Below are 19014 nucleotides of genomic sequence, written 5' to 3'. Positions count from 1 at the left end.
ATCTACTGAACCCCTACTGGACAACTACTGGATCCCTGCTGGACATCTACTGGACCCCTACTGGACATCTACTAGATCCCTATTGGACATCTAGTGGACCCCTACTGGAAATCTACTGGACATCTACTGGACCCCCACTGGACATCTACTAGATCCCTACTGGACATCTACTGGATCCCTGCTGGACATCTACTGGACCCCTACTGGACATTTAGTGGATCCCTACTGGACATCTACTGGATCCCTGCTGGACATCTACTGGACATCTACTGGATCCCTGCTGGACATCTACTGGACATCTACTGAACCCCTACTGGACATCTACTGGATCCCTGCTGGAAATCTACTGGACCCCTACTGGACATCTACTGGACCCTTACTGGACATCTACTAGATCCATACTGGACATCTACTGGACCCCTACTGGACCCTTACTGGACATCTACTAGATCCCTACTGGACATCTACTGGATCCCTGCTGGACATCTACTGGACATCTACTAGATCCCTACTGGACATCTACTGGACATCTACTAGATCCCTACTGGACATCTACTAGATCCTTACTGGACATCTACTAGATCCCTACTGGACATCTACTAGATCCTTACTGGACATCTACTAGATCCCTACTGGACATCTACTAGATCCCTACTGGATATCTACTGGACCCTTACTGGACATCTACTAGATCCCTACTGGACATCTACTAGATCCTTACTGGACATCTACTAGATCCCTACTGGACATCTAGTGATCTCCGGTAGACGTCCATTGACCTAGACTGACTTAAACACTAGACTGGTGGCCATCACAAGCTGCTGTGTGCAGACCCACCTGTCCTTTTCTGTACTGCGGCAGGCGGCTGGTCTGGAACTCCTCAGGCAAGACGGTGAGCAGCTCCAGCAGCGCCAGGCAGCGGGCCCGCCCGTCCACCCCTCCCCCCTCCTCCTGGAACACCCGCACCATCTCAGCCACGGCGCCGGGCCAGGCCTCCGGCATGGTGTTGAGGGCCAGAGAGGCCAATGCCACACAGAGCCGGGTGAGCACCATCTTGGAGCTGGAGGAGAAGCAGGCGATCTGGGAGAAGAGCTGGGTCTTCAGAGACTCGTACTGGTCTGAGGGGATGTCAGACCAGTAGCGGGAGATCTTTGTGTGAAGCGCGCTGGCTCCAAAGTACTGGATCTCTGGTACCTGTGAGAGGAGATGGGGTCCATGTGCTCTTTAAATTCAGATCAATATCAGGGTGCAATCATTTATTTTTGATATTTGTGTGTAATCCCGGGGCATATGTGTGTGTGCGTGTGTGTTTGCGTGTGTGTGTGTGTGAGTGTGTGTTTGCGTGTGTGTGTGTGTGTGTGTGTGTTTGCGTGTGTGTGTGCGTGTGCGTGTGTGTTTGCGTGCGAGTGCACACACTGTACCTTCTCTGGGCTCAGTAAGGCCCAGCAGAACTGCCAGGCCTGAGGAGACACCTGAGCCTGCATGAGCCACTTCTGGGCCATGTTCTTGTTGTCTATGTTGGGGTCGTAGTACAGCTGGTGGAGAGCCTGTAGAAGAAGAGAGAAGAAGTCCAGCACCAAGCGAAGAGCAGCACGTGAGAGGAAGAGCTTTGTGGAGCCGTATGAAGTGAAGCTGCTCTCATAGGGGGGGGGTGTACAGATAGTCGCACTATAATATTTGGTCAACAACAAATACTGTATGTACAGATTAATCAGGTGATGTATGTGTGTGTGTGTCACACACACACACACACACACACACACACACACACACACACACAGAGAACCAGAGGCACCACTAACTAGCTAACTACCTCTTTGGGAAAGAGAGTGGGCAGCCGGTTGTTGACAACATCAAGAAGAGAAGAAGAGCACGTTGCCAAGAGTGATGAACGGTGTGTGTGAAGGTCCCACTCCGCGAGTGGTCTTCACAACCCTCAGGACGTCATGCCTACTGCGACAATAACACACACAAGGACGTGCGTGTCCTACCTTCAGTCTGGTTACACGTCTGTCAAGTAGCCGATAATATAGAATATAATATCCATCGTAATGCATCTCGTCCCTCTGAAATCATCTCTCCAGCTTCTACCAACACCTCAGTAGACCACCAAGCTCTTTATTAGACCACCAAGCCCTTTAGTAGTCGGCCAAGCTCCTCGGTAGACCTGCAAGCTACTCTGTAGAGTTTTCAAAATATTGTAATAAATTGTTAATAATGCAGAATGATAGATGTTAAGAATTAGGATTCTTAGATTAACCATTCTTCTCTCCCCACACAGACCTTTGTCAGAGTGCTTTTGAGCAAGGTGCCGACCCAGGGCTGTGATGTGGTTCCTTATGGTGCTGCAGTAGCACTCAACACCTACTAGCCTGGATTCTAGATCAGAGGGACTGCAGCATAGAGGAACCCGCTCAGAACACAAGGGGTTTCTTTGTTCCTCGCACAACAAAGAGGTTCTATTGGACCCAGAGAATTACCGGGCCAGGATCCATCACCTCCATCTTCATGGGAACCAGCCAGACCGCCTATGTACCACAGCTAACGAACCTTTGGTCTGGTTCCAAACCGTGGAAGGACTTTGAATGTGTAACTACCAAAGTGCTCACGGCCTTAAAGGGAACTTTTATCAGTATTACTCTGTTCTGAACATTAAAACAATACTAGGAACAGTCTTCAGATGAGAGATTTCTCCATTGTTTATAAGTGACAACATAATAACAGCTAAATGTAAAAGTATCAGGTACATCATAACTAATGATTTATGATCACAGGAATACATTTAACAGTGAGAGGAGCCATAATTTAACCATAACAGAACGTCCCGTCCTTCACCTGCAGATATGGAACCATGAATAATAATCTTCTTCTGTATCACAAAGTGATCAGAACTCATCATGTGATCTCCTGACATCGCCATCCTTCTCCACCCAGAACCTCCCTCATGCTCTGCCCCATCCCGCTCCTCCACAGAAGCACCTGTCTGACTCCGTCCTCCCCTTTGTCTCCATCACAGTGACCCGCTGCCCAGAGAGCACAAACTCACGCGCACGCCATTCCAACGGAGAAAAACAAGACCCACACGCGCATTTAACAACAACAACAACCTTCATTTCTAAATGTTGAGGATTTAATGTGGATCAATTTAAAGCGATGCAGACAGATGAGCTAACGGCTTGTAAACAAACATCACATATGATAATGATTCTAGCGATGCAGCTCCTTTGGTCGGTAACCCGCCATCGGGTTGGTTAACCAGGGTACGCACCTTCTCTACGTTCTCCACCGTGAAGTCCAGCGCGTCCGGTGCCCCCGCGGTCCTTCCGGTAGCCTCCATGTCTCCGGTGATACGGAGCTGTCAAACGACCAAAGCGTAGCAACACATTCAGGAGCCGCTCATGAACCTCCGGGAGCCGAAATCTACGGAAACATCTGCACAGTAACAGCTGGATTCAAGTAGGGTAGTTAGCTAGATAGCATCAAAAAGGATGCTATCAGGATGAGAAGCTAACCGGCAAGCTAACGTTAGCTCGCTTCTTTTAGAAGCAGGCTAGCTGACGCTAACACTATAGCAACGGCTTGCGCTGCTATGCTAATATCCAGAGCTAACGTAGCTAACGCACGCACGTAACGTGACGCTTCTCAAGAGCCAGAATGTAAATACTAACATGTTCAGAGTGAGACAGCATCTTGGGAACAACGTGGTCTCCGTGTTTAGCCGCTCGGATGTGAAAAGAGCCGAGGTTTCCACACCTTGTTGTCCGGTGCTGGTAGGAGACGATGCGGCGGCTCTCTGACGCTTTTCTGCCTCCGTCACCCACAGCGGGTTGTTTCTGGTGCTACATTCAGGTTCTGTGGGAAATATCGCAACCTTGTAATGACCCTTCATACAAATAACCTTAAATATTAAAAGTGAAAGGCATTCAAAAAGCTGGCAACTCGTTAGAATATACTGTTGTATTATTGTCACGGGTACTATTAGTTAGTTAGTTAGGGTTGGATATTCAGTGATTCACATTGAAAGCTATTGTCTTATGTTTCAATTTCGTTTCGTCACATTTTCGGCTAAAATCTCTTTAGCTTTTAGAAAATGTTTTTTATTTACTAAATAAAAAACAAACAAAGCTATTAACAGACACAATGGAGATAATCTAGTCCACAGACATATGTTTCCATAGCACGTTCAGAAGGGTTCAATGGCGACCTTCAGTCAGATATTGACTATTTTCCCAGTTTCTGTTTGGTAATCACATATCCAGATGTGTACAGCAGCAGCACTCACCTGCTGCGTGACACCTGTATATCATGTATATAAAGGCTATATCATAACATTCGCCTGAACATGATTCCCAAATTATGCTTTAATCATTGTAAGTATTTCCGACCCCTTCTATATAGCGCGTATATGGGGAATAGATGCGGCTCTGTGTTAGCATGTATCACAAAGGTGCATGAATTATTATTAATCTGCGTGGTGGGGAATAAAGCGACTCCGCTTTTTGACTTTTTGACGCTCCAAACTCCGAGAAGTGGTGCAATAATGTGTAGTTTCAACACTTTTCTAAACGTATAGAGCCACAGCGGCATCACGTGGTCAGATGACGACATCAAATTACAGTAGAGCCACATCGAGTCCAATATACTTCAACTTGGTTTTACTTACTAATTTATTTATCCACACAAACAAAGAGCAGAGTAGGATGAGTGGGGGAAACAACATTCAAAAATATATGTATAATGTATAAAACGCCTAGATTGTAGGTGTCGGTTTTTCTACCGAAAAAGCGTCTTTGCACTGAGTCACACACACGGACTATTTTAAACAGAACACGTGGCAGGGGGGGGGGGGGTCCTCCAGCCCTCCAGCCCCTCTGAGAGAGCTTCTGTCTGCAGTTAGTTAGAAAGTCCTCAGCTGGAGAGAAAGACACACACAGACAGACGGAGAGACACACACACATACAGACACACACACCACAGACAGACAGAGAGAGAGACACACACACACACACACACACACACACCAGAGACAGACACACAGACAGACAGAGAGAGAGAGGCACACACACACACACACACACCAGAGACAGACACACAGACAAACAGACAGACACACCACACAGACAGAGAGACACACACACCAGAGACAGAGAGACACAGACAGGGAGACAGAGGACACTCGTTGGGAATCTGATCCTCCGATGATGGAGACTAAAGTGTTTGTTGTTCTTTGTTCTCTGCTTCTTGTTCACTTTGGATCCACCAATCACGGTAGGTTGAGATTTATTATTCATATTCAGAGTTATTTTCATCTCCTGACATTTGGCTTCTAAATTAATTACTAGAAAAATGGTTTACTGTACTGCACACACACACACACACACACACACACACACACACACACACACACACTTTATTCCTGCCTGTTTCCTTCTCTCTTCCCGATTGGACAGAACTGTATAAATGAATAAAGAGAAGAAGAGCAGAGTTCCTCTGGAGGAGATAAATGACAGTTTAATGTGAGCAGCAGTCCACTGTGATTGTGCGTTAGCTTAGCTTAGCACAAGGGTTGGTTTTAAGGTAAGGGTTAGCTAAGCTTAGAGCCAGGGTATAGGGTTAGCTTAGCTGAGCTTATAGCCAGTGTTTTGATTCTCTTTAACAGCGCTTTTCTACACACATTCACGCTCATGCACACACAACGTACTACGCCAGTACTTGACTTTTGACCTCCACTGCAGCACAATGGAAACCAAGGCCCAAATTCTGCTGCAGTCTCTTTACATTTTATTCCACCTCTGTTTTTGTACAAGTTCCAGTGCTAACGGATGTGTGTGTGTGAGCTAATGATGATGGAGGCGTGTTTGTGTGTAAGCGAGCGGTAATGACACCACAACACAGAGCTCTGGTTTCCCTCAGAAACAGGAAATCATGACTGCGACAGGAAGCAGAGAAACCGAGCAATGAGTCTTTATTAAAGTGACATCGATGTGGGAGGTTCCAGTGTGTTGGTGTGCGCTCAGTCGGCCGTTGTGTTAGAACTCTTGTGACATCACAGCAAACAAGAATATTACTGCTACACACATGACATAATGCTAAGTGGCTCCCCCTGGAGGTCAGGGTCCGAGCTTTTGGGCTGTGTCCTACTCTTCTGAAACAAACTCTCTCCAAACAGGACAAACACCCTTTCCAACGTATTATCAATTTCATGACATCCGAGATCTGGAACTAAGCGAAGTATGGAAATAGTCTTTGTTCCTCCAGCGGTTTCCCTGCTTTCATGCAGACTGCTGCCCCCTGCTGGCCCACACGCGCTTTCCTTACTGTTAGTGGTGCATTCAGGTGCAACCAGCAATGTGTGTGTTCTTCGATGGCTGTTTGGTGCGTCGGGATGAAGCCTAAAAAACAAAATTCATCTTTTATTTATTCATACTGTAACCTGGCTCTTTATTGACACGAAACGTTACAATACATTTTCAGGAGGAACTTCTGGAGCCCTAAATGACCTGGAGACACGACCTTTAGCTCCCGATGCTAAACAACATGGAGTTGCTGTGACATGACAGCGCGTTGAAGCTGCTCTCTGATCACAGGAATCAGGAAACATTTATTTACCAAAATATGCCAAACATACAATGAATTTGTCTTGGCGGTTAGTGCGCGACAGTAGACAGACAAGACAACAGTGCACAAGTAATAAAATAAAGTCAAATGAAATGCTAGTGCAATGGGTTAGATAAACGACACCTAGTGTTTTAATAACTGCTGTTTGGATAAAAAGCTGCCTGTGCTGACGTCTGTGTGTTTGTCTCGCAGTAACGAGCAGCTTGCCCCTAATAAACGCGCAGTATCTATGCACAATATATGAAAATGAGTGCGGTCATTTTTGGTGCAATGTTCATTTTACACATAAATAAACGTATTACGGCGGCAAATCACTATCAACATTCGAGAGCGCAAACCAGCTTCCAGATGGAGGCGATCTTTTAATAAATCTATTTTCAATGTATTTCTTCATACGTGGCAGTGATGTAGTGCTCACTTATACAATAAGGATATGTGATGGGTTTTGAACATTTTCAGCAATATGTTGTAAGAATGAATGTGTGACGAATCAGGTGACCGAGGCACAAAACATCTGCCGCTGTGGAGGAAACACACACGCACGCGTAGGTTCAACAACCAGCAGCACGTAGCGCCACAGGGAGCCCGACGCGTCAGTCTGTGGATGTCTTACCAACTTGAACTATGGCGGAGCCTGAGCTCATTATTTACACTTTACAATTATCGAACCCTATTGACAGTTAGCAAGATGTTCACAGATTCCGACATCATTTTACCGAGCAAGTTCACGTTCCGCGAGCGAGCAAATATCGCGCGAGACAGACTTTTGCTCGCGGATGTTTGATTGACGCGCGCGCATCAACCTGATTTCTGCTCTGGAATTTTGACAGTGATTTGCTTCCATAGTACGTCACCAACATTTGGTCGATCGCGCGGTCCTCTTGTCTGCTTTCGTTGTCCAAAGAGGAGGCGGGGCTTAGACAGCGCCTCCGCGTGCAGGGCGGACACGCCTTTCTACCTGGATAAAATCATGAACAGGAAATAAACTGCCAGCTGACTAGTGGGCGGAGTCAAATAAGCATGAGCAGTTGAATAAAATGAACAACATGTTATTATTTCTCTTTGTACAGATTCCAACGTCCTCTCTCCCTCTGAGGATTCTGCTCCAGAGTCCACACCTCCGCCTCTAATGGCCCCTCCCCCTACCTGTCCCACCTCCACACATCCACACACACCTCCAATGGCCCCTCCCCCTACCCGTCCCACCTCCACACATCCACACACACCTCCAATGGCCCCTCCCCCTACCCGTCCCACCTCCACACATCCACACACACCTCCAATGGCCCCTCCCCCTACCCGTCCCACCTCCACACATCCACACACACCTCCAATGGCCCCTCCCCCTACCCGTCCCACCTCTCCCACCTCCACACATCCACACACACCTCCAATGGCCCCTCCCCCTACCCGTCCCACCTCCACACATCCACACACACCTCCAATGGCCCCTCCCCCTACCCGTCCCACCTCTCCCACCTCCACACATCCACACACACCTCCAATAGCCCCTCCCCCTACCCGTCCCACCTCTCCCACTTCCACACATCCACACACACGCACCACCTCCCCACCAATAAGAACATACCAGGACCAGCCCACCCACAACACCCCACCAGCTGAGTCCCCAAAACCGGAAACCACCGGCCCCACCCCCCCCAACACCACATCCAGCACCAGCGTGTCTTCAGCGCCCCCCAGCTCTGAGTCGCCGACGCTCACGCCCCAACAAAGAACTACGCCACCCCGCAGACATCCAGAGGCTTCAAGCGAAGCCGGCAACCCTCCAAGCAGCCTCCCGCCCCAGGCCAAGCCCCGCCCACACAGCCCCGCCCAGATCAACGTCAGGGACGACAGTAAGTGCTCCGTGTCGTCTGTGCTGGGGAGGGAATCCATCCTGCCTCCATCTCCACTACGAGAGAGACGTGTCTTTGTGTTCCAGCACAGGACTCAACACACACACAGACCCCCCCCCCCCCCCCCCCACCGAGCACGGCACAGTTACCTCTCTGTCTGGGGGGTCACGGGGCCTCAACAAGGCTCTGTCCTCCCTCGTCACAGAGGGGGAAGCTCCTGCCATCAGAGGACGATGAAGCATGAAGCTCTGTCTGCCTTCCTCCGAATGGGGGGGGGGGGGGGCGAGTGGGAGTGTACGCTGACACACGATGGGCATGAAACACATCCGGTCTTTATTTAGACCGTGAGTCTCTCCTGTGTTTGTGTTCCAGCCACTACGGTCCATGACCCCCCCACTTTAGACCCCCTGCTGGCCGGCCTGGTTTCAGCCTTCATCATCACCGCCGTCATCATCACTCTGCTCCTCTTCCTCAAACTGCGGCAGAGAGACGCCCAGCCCGAGTTCCGCCGGCTGCAGGACCTGCCGATGGTGAGCGTGTGCGGGGGGGGGGGGTTTGGTTAAATCCATTTGGTTCGGTCAGAGACAGAGTTCCTGTTCACATGTTGAAACATGAGGGAGATTTATAACTCACTCACTAGCTCATTAACCCTCTCACTCACTCATTCATTCATTGTGCAGTTCTACTACTCAAAGAACAATATCAATGTTACCTTCTCCTGACCTACGGGTCACTTTGACCAGCTATGTTCTCAACCTGTGCAGGACGACATGATGGAGGACACACCTTTGTCCATGTACAGCTACTGACTGGGAACCCTGAAACATCCGACCAAACAGAGGATTCTGGGTAACCGTGAGAAGACTTGTGCAAGGAGGCTGCAGGAGACCAAGACGTTCTGCTTCTGATCTGGAGTCTGTTTTAGTGGCTTTAGTAGCTTCTATTGGTCAGCCATCTCCGGGGGGTATGACCTCCTGCGTGAGGTCTGTAGGCAACCATCTTCGGGGGTGGGGGGATTATAGAATTTCTCCTCGTACATGAGGTCTGGCTCATCATTAGAAGTCAAAAGTTCTAAAAGAACAGAAGATGGAACCAGAGACGACTTTAGAGGAAAACAAGTCGTTCTTCTGATCGCAACGTGTCCCGTGAGTGACTTCGGGGGCCTCGTTCGGGACAGAGGATGTCGCATGTGTACAGACTGTGGTTGTCATTCTAGGCTATAGACAATAAAATATATATATAATATATAATGCTGCTCCGACGTGTTTCAACATTAGCCGCTGAGCTTTCTACTGATGATGACATCACACAGGGAGCCCTGAGCCGGGTCACGTGTGTAACATGTGTAACGCTGCTAGAGGTCATTGATGTTACATGACTGAAGGCTTCTGTGCTGTCAGGAGACAGAAGATCAGTCTTTGAGATATTAAAGGAAAACTCAAATACAACGTTGGAGTCATTTCTTTGCTCTTCACTGATGAATGAAGATATTTCTGTCCGTACGTCCAGTTCTAAATGAGACATTTCAGATTTCTAAAAGCGTTAAAATGGCCCTGAATGCATAAGTGTTAAAGTTGATTAAAAAAGTATCAATTATTGTTTAATAGTACGCATAAAATGTAACACGATGACAACCTGACAAAATAAAACAAATGAAAGAACAAATGCTAAAATGATCAGTAAGTGGTTTTGCTTCCTTTGGCACAAAGGGTTAAATCAAAGAGAAGAAAATGTTTCCAGAGTTGCAACATATTTAACAGAGAATAGAAAAACACGTGAATCTCCGTGACATGATGAACTTCGTTGCTCGCGAGGTTAGTCTCTGCTCGCGCTCGAAGGAGTTTTCTACGCGCTCGCTGTTGTTCTTTTTGACAGTAAGGGGGCGGAGCCAGTCACCATGGTCTCTACCTCATTGGTTACAAACCCCGTCTTTGGATTGGCTGGAGTGATGCATTCACACAACATTTCCGCAGTAATGTAAGGGGATAGAAAGTCAAAATTATGAGATAAAACGTTGTCAAAACACAAACGCCACCTTTATAACCGTAGTGGAGCGTAGATGACAACCAGCTACAACCATCATTTACCATCATTACCGGCACATTAAGAGCAATGCGTCCAGCGTTATACATACAGATGGAGATGTTTCACCATCCTCCCTGATGCTCTCAGATTGGATGGCGACGTCATTTAAATGTTGCTATAGATTCCAATGGGACTGAGATGTGTTCTTGGTTCTTTGACCGGTTCTTAACCATGAACATGCTTTGATGTGAATTTGATGCGGTATGTTGAGGGTCGGTGTCCGGCTGGAAGACCAACCTCCGCCCCAGTCTCAAGTCTTTCTTCTTGCCACTCTTCAATAAAGGACAGATTATTGCTCAGCTGCAGCTCCTCCAGAGCTCCCATGAGCGTCTTGGTTGCACCTCTGATTCATCTCCTCCTTGTCTGCTCACTTTGGGTGGACGGCCTTCTCTTGGTGGGTTTGTGCTTGTGCTGTATTCTTTGTGATGATGGATTTTATGGTTCTGCGTGAAATGTTCAAAGCTTGGGACATCTTCATACTTTCAGCTACTTGGTGAGCTCCTTGGTCTCCATGATGCTCGGTGACCCCCCCCTCCTCCACCGTGCAGCTTTAGGACTCCCTCATCACCGGTCGGTTCATCTTATCCAAACCAACATTTGGGCTTTTAATAGAAATTCAATAATCGCTCTTAATAAATGTTTAAATGAATTAACTCTCCTTCATTTGACGTGTTTGAAGAACCAACAATCTCCCACATTTAGCAGGACGTTTCCACGTGTCTTTGAAGGACACAGTGGTGGTCCTCTGCAGACTGCATGGATAGAAGCCGCCTAGCAGCTGGCTTAGCCTAGCAGCTAGCTTCGCCTAGCCTTTTCCATGGCCTAACCATTTATGCCACTGATTACATAACGAGGAACTAGGAAACATTGAATAATATCACAGACATACGAGGGATTTGACTTCTTCAGCCTTGTTGGGGACTTTGTGTAAATAAAGGAGTTGGCGCCAAGAGGGCGGAGCAGAAAGCCTCAGTCTCACAAGGGTGGAGCGAACACACTGGTGCTGACTCCGTCAGGTGTGTAGAACCTAAATGTCTTTCCTTCCTCTGGAGACCCCAGAGGGAAGAGGATCCACATGGCTGCTTCAGTTCTGATCACATAACTACATCATTTCAAGCCAGAAGAAATGTTGGGAATCCTTCAGTCACCTGTTCGCAAAGGTCAGAGGTCATCCACACTTAGGTCAGACCCTGGATCCAGAAGATCATCATCAAGATCTGATCCCGGACCTGTGAAGTTGCTCCGTCTGGACTGAACGCTGAGACTCACTCCAGGCTTCTGATGAGGAGCTGGAGGAGATGAAGAGCAAACATTCAGAGTCTCTCTCTCTCAGAGCGTGTTTACCTCGTGTGTACCTGTGCCCTCGTGTACCTGTGCCCTCGTGTACCTGAGCCCTCGTGTACCTGAGCCCTCGTGTACCTGAGCCCTCGTGTACCTGAGCCCTCGTGTACCTGAGCCCTCGTGTACCTGAGCCCTCGTGTACCTGAGCCCTCGTGTACCTGTGCCCTCGTGTACCTGTGCCCTCGTGTACCTGAGCCCTCTGGTACCTGTGCCCTCGTGTACCTGTGCCCTCGTGTACCTGTGCCCTCGTGTACCTGAGCCCTCGTGTACCTGTGCCCTCGTGTACCTGAGACCTCGTGTGCCTGAGCCCTCGTGTGCCTGAGCCCTCGTGTGCCTGAGCCCTCGTGTACCTGAGACCTCGTGTGCCTGAGACCTCGTGTACCTGAGACCTCGTGTGCCTGTGCCCTCGTGTGCCTGAGCCCTCGTGTGCCTGAGCCCTCGTGTGCCTGAGACCTCGTGTACCTGTGCCCTCGTGTACCTGTGCCCTCGTGTACCTGAGCCCTCGTGTACCTGAGCCCTCGTGTGCCTGAGCCCTCGTGTGCCTGAGCCCTCGTGTACCTGAGACCTCGTGTGCCTGAGACCTCGTGTACCTGAGACCTCGTGTGCCTGTGCCCTCGTGTGCCTGAGCCCTCGTGTGCCTGAGCCCTCGTGTGCCTGAGACCTCGTGTACCTGAGACCTCGTGTACCTGTGCCCTCGTGTGCCTGAGCCCTCGTGTACCTGTGCCCTCGTGTACCTGTGCCCTCGTGTACCTGAGACCTCGTGTACCTGAGCCCTAGTAAATGTAACCTGGTACCTTGTACATTTGTCCTCACCTGCGTCTTTGTCACCCAGCCATGACAGATCGTCTGAGCTGACCTCAGCCAGGCTTGGGGTTGGGCTGAAGTCTTCCAAGTCTGACTCCGCCTCTTCACCCCTGACCCCTACGCCGTGGTGGGTAAGGAGCCGTGAATCTTCTGAACCATAGAAACAAAAACAGTACAACTCTATATCCATCCATCCATTGTCAAACCGCTCATCCTGCACGCAGGGTCACTGGAGTCCATCCCAGCCAACTTCGAGCGATAGACGGGTTCATCCTGGACTGGTCGCCAGCCAATCGCAGGACTAACGCAGAGACACACAACCATTCACACTCACATTCACACACCTACGGGCAATTTAGAGTCCCCAATCAACCTGATCCAGAGCAGGTCTCTGGACTGTGGGAGGAAGCCGGAGAACCTGGAGAGAACCCATGCAGACACGGGGAGAACATGCAGACTCTACACAGAAAGGCCACTGGGCGGAGTGAAACCAGGACCTTCTTGCTGTGAGGGGATAGTGCTGACCACCACGCCACGTTCCGCCACAACACTATATATTGTATTTAAACATAACTGTAGTGGCCGTTTGTCTTTGGGACCAATAGAATTCTGCATCAAAGGGCCACTGATAAACCTGCTGGTCGGTTTCTCTCACGCAGCAACGTTGTCCAGGCAATCCGTCCCTTTGGTTTGCATCACTTTATTTCAAAGGAGGCAACAAACACATACAACTGGCTTGTGGCTGCTCGCCCTGCTGCTCTGACTATATGTCACCAGGTGCATGCTGGTCCGAGAGCTGCCCTCAGTAACCTCTAGGTGCCCACAGTATCACCCAACCAATTAGTGGTCCAATTAACCCAACTATGCATACTTGGTCACAAAAAATGATTAAACTGAATTGTACTACATGAACAGAGTAAGCAATCTTAATATTATATCAACCGAAGAAATGAAACAATAATGTTTAAGAATAACTAAATAATAGCTCCCACAATAACATCTCAAGAAACTAAGATTACTATAATAGGGTCAATAATCATGGTAATGTCAGTAGTCAACTGATGAAGTTAGATGATTGTGTTTGTGTGTGTGTGTGTGTGTGTGTGTGTGTGCAGCACGTACCTGACGTCTGATGCTCTTTGATGACGAGTCTCTTCACCACGTCTCTCAGTTCTGACACACAAGTTCTGTTGTAGACACATTTGATGTTGTTTTCATATGTTGTATGCATGTTTTCACACACACACACACACACACACACACACACACACACACACACACACACACACACACACACACACACACACACACCTGATCTGATCTAGCTGGTGCTGTGTATGAGAACACTGGGAGATGATCTTCAGCAGATCAGCGCTGAGAGTTGTGTTCTTTTCTATCAGTTCCTCCAGAATCTGTCAAAGCAACAAAAGATAATAAGACACAAGCTGCTTATACAGTGTGTGTGTGTGTGTGTGTGTGTGTGTGTGTGTGCGTGCGTGCGTGCGTGCGTACCTTGCTCCTGGCCCCTCCCCCTTCCTCCTGCTGCTGCCTGCCTGTCAACAGGAGAAAAGACGTGTCTGAGGTTGTGTCTTTGGGCTGAGGACACGCGTGGTCCTGCGGCTCGGATACGGCGTGTGCAGGTGACTCACTCAGGTGCGTCTTCAGCTGGTCCACCTCTCTGCTCAGGAGCTCCAGTTCTTCTCTGCAGAGCTTTGCAGAGAAACTGAAGAAAACAAAGAAGACTACTTTTTTTATTTGCAGACCTTACATGAAAATGTCACCTTCCAACCCCCCATAATGCACCTCTCCTCCGGGTTTCCTAGCAACGTGACTCTGCTGATGTGGCCCCGCAGACTGCTGAGCTCACGCCCCACCTCCCTCCTCCACTGCTCCATGGTCCTCAAGGCTCCTGGAGGCTCCCTCCTGGATTCTCTCTCCCTGAGCTCCTGCACCTCCTCTGGAGGAGAAGAGCTGTTAGTGTGAGGAAACCAGACGCATGGTCTCCTTCAAGCCTCCTTAAGGACGCTTCAGAGGGAAGCTAAAGGCTAAGGGACACTTTTGGTCTCCTAAAGGACACACTAATCTGTGACTGACATGGTTTATATATTTTGCTCTTTAGTTTGTGTAAATAAGTATTTTTTTATGTGTTCTACTTTTTGTTTATTTCACTCTTTTAGATCTGTAGCTACATGGAATGTCATTGAGTAACCTGTTAAACTGTGCACATGATAATAAATATCTGGAATCTGAAGGCATCATTAGGATCATCAACCTCAGGTAGGTTACCATGGTGACTGATGGTAAAGGTCCCAGGTGGATCACCTTGTAGCGCCTGGATGAGCCGGTGTTGAAAGTGCCTCTCTCTCTCCCCCTCGTGGACTTTCTGGGTCAGAGACTCGATCGCCTTCACAACACATCAGGAACGGAGTGAACGATAAAAGCACTGCTCTGTGGGAGCTCCTGGATCTCAGGTAAACCTCCACACACCTGGCTCTGGATCTGAAGCTGTGATTGAATAGCAGCCAGGTCGGACCATTGAACGCCGAGCGGCGGGGCGGGGATTCGGAGGGGGGAGGCTCGAAGAGGAAGAGCAGGAGGAACCGAGTCTGAATCAGGAATCCTCTCCGTGGCGGGAAACAGACCTGGAGGTGTCACAGCCTCGGTCACTGCTGATCTGACCTTCCCTGTGAGGCCAGAGGTCACACAGGTTTCAATCACATTCACAAGGCAACACTAAAGGTCACCCACGTGCTGCTGCTCCGGGAAGGTTCCCTGCTGAGGTCAGTCGCTCCTGAGGAAACATAGAAAACGTTCAGGTGGGAGAACGTCAGATCCACACATCAAGTTTCTTTTTCATGTATAAGTGGTCTATATGGGCCGGATCCTCCAAAGACCACATAGGCGGACGGTCTGTCCGATGGGGCACTTCCTGTTTGCGTCATTAGCTTCTCTGCCGCTCCCGTAGCAACCCGCTGCGCTTGACAGGAGAAGTCTTAAAACCTAATAGTCTTCTTCTTGTTTCATTTACGTTAGGAGGATATGCTTCACCTCCCAAACCACCTGCCTTCGTCCTGAATATTAAATCCATGTCAGCCCCACTGCATGATGGGATACGCTGGGCCGATTAGGATGGATCAGACGTGTCCTCCAAACCGTCGCCTGGAGGGCTGCGTCCCTCGACGTACCGGCGCAGCCGAAGTGACGCATGACGCCGAATGCGTCATCATAAGGATGCAGCAGACATGAGGCGGACTGAGGATCTACTCACCCGCATCTTGGAGACGCTCCCTTCTGCTCCCGACAGGATGGAGCTCAGCTCGTGGTCCCAGTTCATCTTCAGATGGACTACAGAGGAACAATTGTTAGCTCTAATAAACATTTAGCAAAACTTGTGGATGAAAAGTTACACACCAGCGAGGGATGAGACACCGAGCTGTGAAACGACAGATGATGTGATGAATCAACTTCAGAATGAGGTCAGTGGGTTTGTTCTGGTCTGAAATCTCATCGAATGCATTTTCACTAATGTCAAAGTGTGTGGTTCCTCTAGCCCACAGTTTAGCCGTCTACATAGAACTTTAATTGAGCAGTGAGAAGCAGTGAGGAACCAACAAGGAACCGGAGAGGACCAGCGAGAACGCAAAGAGGAGCAGTGAGGTGATCGGTGAGAACCAGTGAGGAACCAAAGACAAGACAGAGGAGCAGTGAAGAGCAGAATCTCTTCAGCTTTTAAAGATCAGACTGGCTCTCAAACGCCAGAGACACACGAACCATCCAGATAACGTAAAGGACGAGCAGCTAACGTTAAACGGCTCACGTTTACGCTATCGTGAGCTAATTACAGTTAGCAGCAGCTTTACGGGGACTTTTACCTTCGTATCGTTACGTTAATTTATTGGTTGTGAATCATTCTTGATATTTCAAGGTGAACATTACATTTAATAAACATTTGAGTATTTAATGTCTACGTTAGGTGGCTACTCACATAAAACCTCGGCTCCACTTTTAAATCCGCCAGCCAATAAGAGCAGCAGGACGTGATCGCGTGTGACGTCACAGACGCCTGCTGGGAAATGTAGTACATCGTTTTTGTTCTCTTATATAAAAATAAACGGAGCGCTTCATCAGAATTTCTACAAAACTGTTATTCTGTTCATTCATGCAATCGTTCGATAGTAAATCGATTTATACTCGTTAACAATGAACCAAAGAACTACATTTCCCACAACACACCGCTTTGTATTGAAACGCAGAAATGGCGGCTTCCACGTCCAATGTGGAGGATATTAAACTACGATTAGAAGAGCTTTTAGCAAAATTGGGATTTGAAATACATCCTCTGAAGGTATTGCGGGACTAATTCAATTCTAATGAAAGCAGGATGTTCTTAAAATGTTGTAATATAATTGAATAAAGCCACCGTCACAGAACATCAGTACATAAACCAGTACGTCTCTCCACAGCGGGAGGACATTGTCCTGCATTGTCCCCTCCATAGAGCGAGAACAATGCAGCCTCCGTACCGTTGTTTGTCGCCCTCAGGTCGGCTGGTACAACGCGGTGCTGCCTCCCTCCCTGCGCCTCGGTCACCGGGACGACCGCCTGGCCGTGCTGGTGCTCAGCACTCCGGCCATGTTTGAAGAAGCCTTCCTGCCCTTCGTGGAGGACGCGGACTGCCAGTCTCTGTCCGACCCGGTGGACCAGTGTGTCCGACACTGCGTCTCCTCTGCTGTGGCCCGGGTAACGAGAGGCTCACATGGACCTGCTCAGCTTCCGAGCCCTGGTTAATTCTGCAGTGTTCCTCAGTGTTTCGCAGGGACCGAGGTGGAGGTGAGCTACGACTACGAGCTGCTGCCCAGCAGGAAGCCCAGGTTTCTGGCTCAGACTGCAGCCCACGTGTGCGGAGCAGCTTTCTACTACCAGCAGGCGGACGTCAGGGAGCAGCCCTGGGGCCACAAAGTCAGCGCTTACGTGTCATCAACAACATATATAAATGTGTGTGTGTGTCCGTGGATTTTACACCTCTTTCTCCCCTCATCTGCCACTTGCAGAAGATGTTTGGAGTGTGTGTGCACCCAAGGTTCGGGGGCTGGTTTGCAATCAGAGCGCTGTTGGTGTTTGGGGGGGTGACGGTGGACTCTGAGATGCTACAGCCAGATCCTCCAGACTGTGTGCCCTCCAGAGAGGGAAGGATCCAGCTCCTGGAGGCCTTTAACCTCCACTGGCAGGTACACGTTCACGGCCTGAGCAGGGTCGGCCGTACTGTACACACCTTGATTATGATTATGTGATGATTATTATACTGACAATAAATCATCCTCAGGACTGGAGCTACAGAGACGTCGTGCCTCCGGTTCAGGTCTACTCTCAGAGACAGAAGGACTACTTCTCCACCCGTCCTGCTCAGCGCGTGGCTCTGCTCAGGACCTGGGGCTTCCTGTCCAGAGGAAGCCAAGCAGCTGCTTCCTGCACAGAGGGCGTCTGCTGAGCTTCAGAGGAACATTTAAGAGAACCTCTTCAGGGACTTTCATATGAACATGAGCTGCTTGTGATGTGGTTCATGTTCTGATATTATATATTTAGATAATGCACTTTGTGTCTGAGTATCAACAGGACAACCCACATTATCTCCAGACGGACTTCACTTTATTTTAAAGTGAAGCCATTAAAAAAACAATAAATACAAAATAAATGTATCCAGTGGTTTGATTTCGAAACACATAAAAAAGTCATTTAGTTGTTTATTTCACTGCTTTGTTTATACACTTCTGTAGATTTCTCTGAAAATTCCACCAAATGTAACGTTAGGTTAGACTTCATTGACATATATCATATAACAGTACATTTCAGAAAACCTATGATATAAAACTGTGGTGGCGGGCGTGGTTTTGGCTCAGCTGCAGGGGGGGACTGAGAAGGGAGTGGTTCAGGGAACGGTGCCGGGGGAGGCAATTGGCCTCAGCTGATGTGAATCAGTAATCAATATACTTCTCTTAAGTAGGAGAGATCCGGCGACAGCAGGGGAGCGAGGCGAGGAGGCTGGAGCCGGTGTTGTTGTTGTGTGTGTTTGTATGGAAATACGAATAAAAAACCATTTACAATGGACCTGACTGCCTCGTGCCCGTCATTCCAAGACCCCCCCAGAGGACCAACCTGTTACAGTGGCGCCCAACTTGGCTGGGGGGAGGAAATGACGGCTGACGGACACCGGCAGGGGATGCCGACCCAACCGCTTGTGGCGCTCGGCCAGATGATCGGAGAGCTGGCGGCCGTCCAGAAGGAGCAGGCAGAGGCTAACCGGCAATTCCTG

General features: G+C 49.0%; 4 protein-coding genes and 1 long non-coding RNA gene across 16 annotated transcripts in view; 2 read left to right on the top strand and 3 right to left on the bottom strand.

Moving 5' to 3' along the window:
• The window catches only part of LOC120823684 (importin-13-like), a 19487-nt gene extending 15603 nt beyond the window's left edge, over positions 1-3884 (bottom strand). For 2 of the 11 annotated variants that reach the window (XM_078107818.1, XM_040183881.2), the window contains exons 1-4: positions 3669-3883; positions 3269-3355; positions 1422-1547; positions 838-1194 (exon numbers count right to left, since the gene is read on the bottom strand). In XM_078107818.1, the coding sequence (XP_077963944.1) occupies positions 838-1194; positions 1422-1547; positions 3269-3355; positions 3669-3689 (591 nt within the window). In that variant the 5' untranslated portion in view covers positions 3690-3883. Of the gene's footprint in view, positions 1-837; positions 1195-1421; positions 1548-3268; positions 3433-3668 lie in introns of all 11 variants that reach the window. The other 9 variants (XM_078107822.1, XM_078107826.1, XM_078107823.1 and 6 more) reach the window with 6 other exon arrangements.
• A 991-nt stretch (positions 3885-4875) lies between these two features.
• LOC120823683 (uncharacterized) lies at positions 4876-9922 on the top strand. The gene is made up of 4 exons (XM_078107858.1): positions 4876-5268; positions 7689-8474; positions 8847-9004; positions 9239-9922. Exons 1-4 carry the CDS (start codon positions 5199-5201, stop codon positions 9281-9283), a joined length of 1059 nt encoding a protein of 352 aa, XP_077963984.1. The 5' UTR covers positions 4876-5198; the 3' UTR covers positions 9284-9922.
• Positions 6716-9292, bottom strand: LOC144411378 (uncharacterized). The gene is made up of 3 exons (XR_013468539.1): positions 9187-9292; positions 8624-8995; positions 6716-7576 (listed from the first exon to the last, which is right to left on the bottom strand). It is a non-coding gene; the product is annotated as an uncharacterized LOC144411378 (long non-coding RNA).
• Positions 9923-10052: 130 nt separating the features above from the next.
• LOC120823680 (uncharacterized) lies at positions 10053-17347 on the bottom strand. Its single transcript, XM_078107859.1, has 13 exons — positions 17228-17347; positions 16690-16767; positions 15973-16049; positions 15453-15495; positions 15192-15346; positions 15027-15108; positions 14508-14661; positions 14354-14427; positions 14217-14257; positions 14016-14116; positions 13827-13891; positions 12714-12854; positions 10053-11848 (listed from the first exon to the last, which is right to left on the bottom strand). Exons 3-13 carry the CDS (start codon positions 16036-16038, stop codon positions 11721-11723), a joined length of 1050 nt encoding a protein of 349 aa, XP_077963985.1. The 5' UTR covers positions 16039-16049; positions 16690-16767; positions 17228-17347; the 3' UTR covers positions 10053-11720.
• mmachc (metabolism of cobalamin associated C) lies at positions 16145-18398 on the top strand. Of its 2 annotated transcripts, none has more exons than XM_078107860.1 (5): positions 16145-16180; positions 17247-17444; positions 17511-17663; positions 17756-17932; positions 18028-18398. In XM_078107860.1, exons 1-5 carry the CDS (start codon positions 16160-16162, stop codon positions 18190-18192), a joined length of 714 nt encoding a protein of 237 aa, XP_077963986.1. In that variant the 5' UTR covers positions 16145-16159; the 3' UTR covers positions 18193-18398. The 2 variants fall into 2 exon arrangements, with proteins under 2 accessions (XP_077963986.1, XP_040039813.2); XM_040183879.2 differs by lacking the exon at positions 16145-16180 and adding an exon at positions 16909-17049.
• The last annotated feature ends 616 nt before the right edge of the window (positions 18399-19014 follow it).

This window comes from Gasterosteus aculeatus, chromosome 8 (genome assembly GCF_964276395.1).
Source record: "Gasterosteus aculeatus chromosome 8, fGasAcu3.hap1.1, whole genome shotgun sequence".
In the NCBI taxonomy this organism is placed as follows: Eukaryota; Metazoa; Chordata; class Actinopteri; order Perciformes; family Gasterosteidae; genus Gasterosteus; species Gasterosteus aculeatus.
This window is presented reverse-complemented; position numbering and strand designations above follow the sequence as displayed.

Coding starts and splice junctions, on each gene's coding strand:
- mmachc (XM_040183879.2), top strand. CDS start 16,960: ATGGCGGCTTCCACGTCCAATGTGGAGGATATTAAACTACGATTAGAA. Junction 17,050..17,246: donor TTGAAATACATCCTCTGAAG/GTATTGCGGGAC, acceptor TGTCGCCCTCAG/GTCGGCTGGTACAACGCGGT. Junction 17,664..17,755: donor AGCAGCCCTGGGGCCACAAA/GTCAGCGCTTAC, acceptor TGCCACTTGCAG/AAGATGTTTGGAGTGTGTGT.
- LOC120823683 (XM_078107858.1), top strand. CDS start 5,199: ATGATGGAGACTAAAGTGTTTGTTGTTCTTTGTTCTCTGCTTCTTGTT. Junction 5,269..7,688: donor CTTTGGATCCACCAATCACG/GTAGGTTGAGAT, acceptor CTCTTTGTACAG/ATTCCAACGTCCTCTCTCCC. Junction 9,005..9,238: donor GGCTGCAGGACCTGCCGATG/GTGAGCGTGTGC, acceptor CAACCTGTGCAG/GACGACATGATGGAGGACAC.
- LOC120823680 (XM_078107859.1), bottom strand. CDS start 16,038: ATGAACTGGGACCACGAGCTGAGCTCCATCCTGTCGGGAGCAGAAGGG. Junction 14,428..14,507: donor CTAGGAAACCCGGAGGAGAG/GTGCATTATGGG, acceptor TGTTTTCTTCAG/TTTCTCTGCAAAGCTCTGCA. Junction 14,258..14,353: donor CCAGCTGAAGACGCACCTGA/GTGAGTCACCTG, acceptor TCCTGTTGACAG/GCAGGCAGCAGCAGGAGGAA.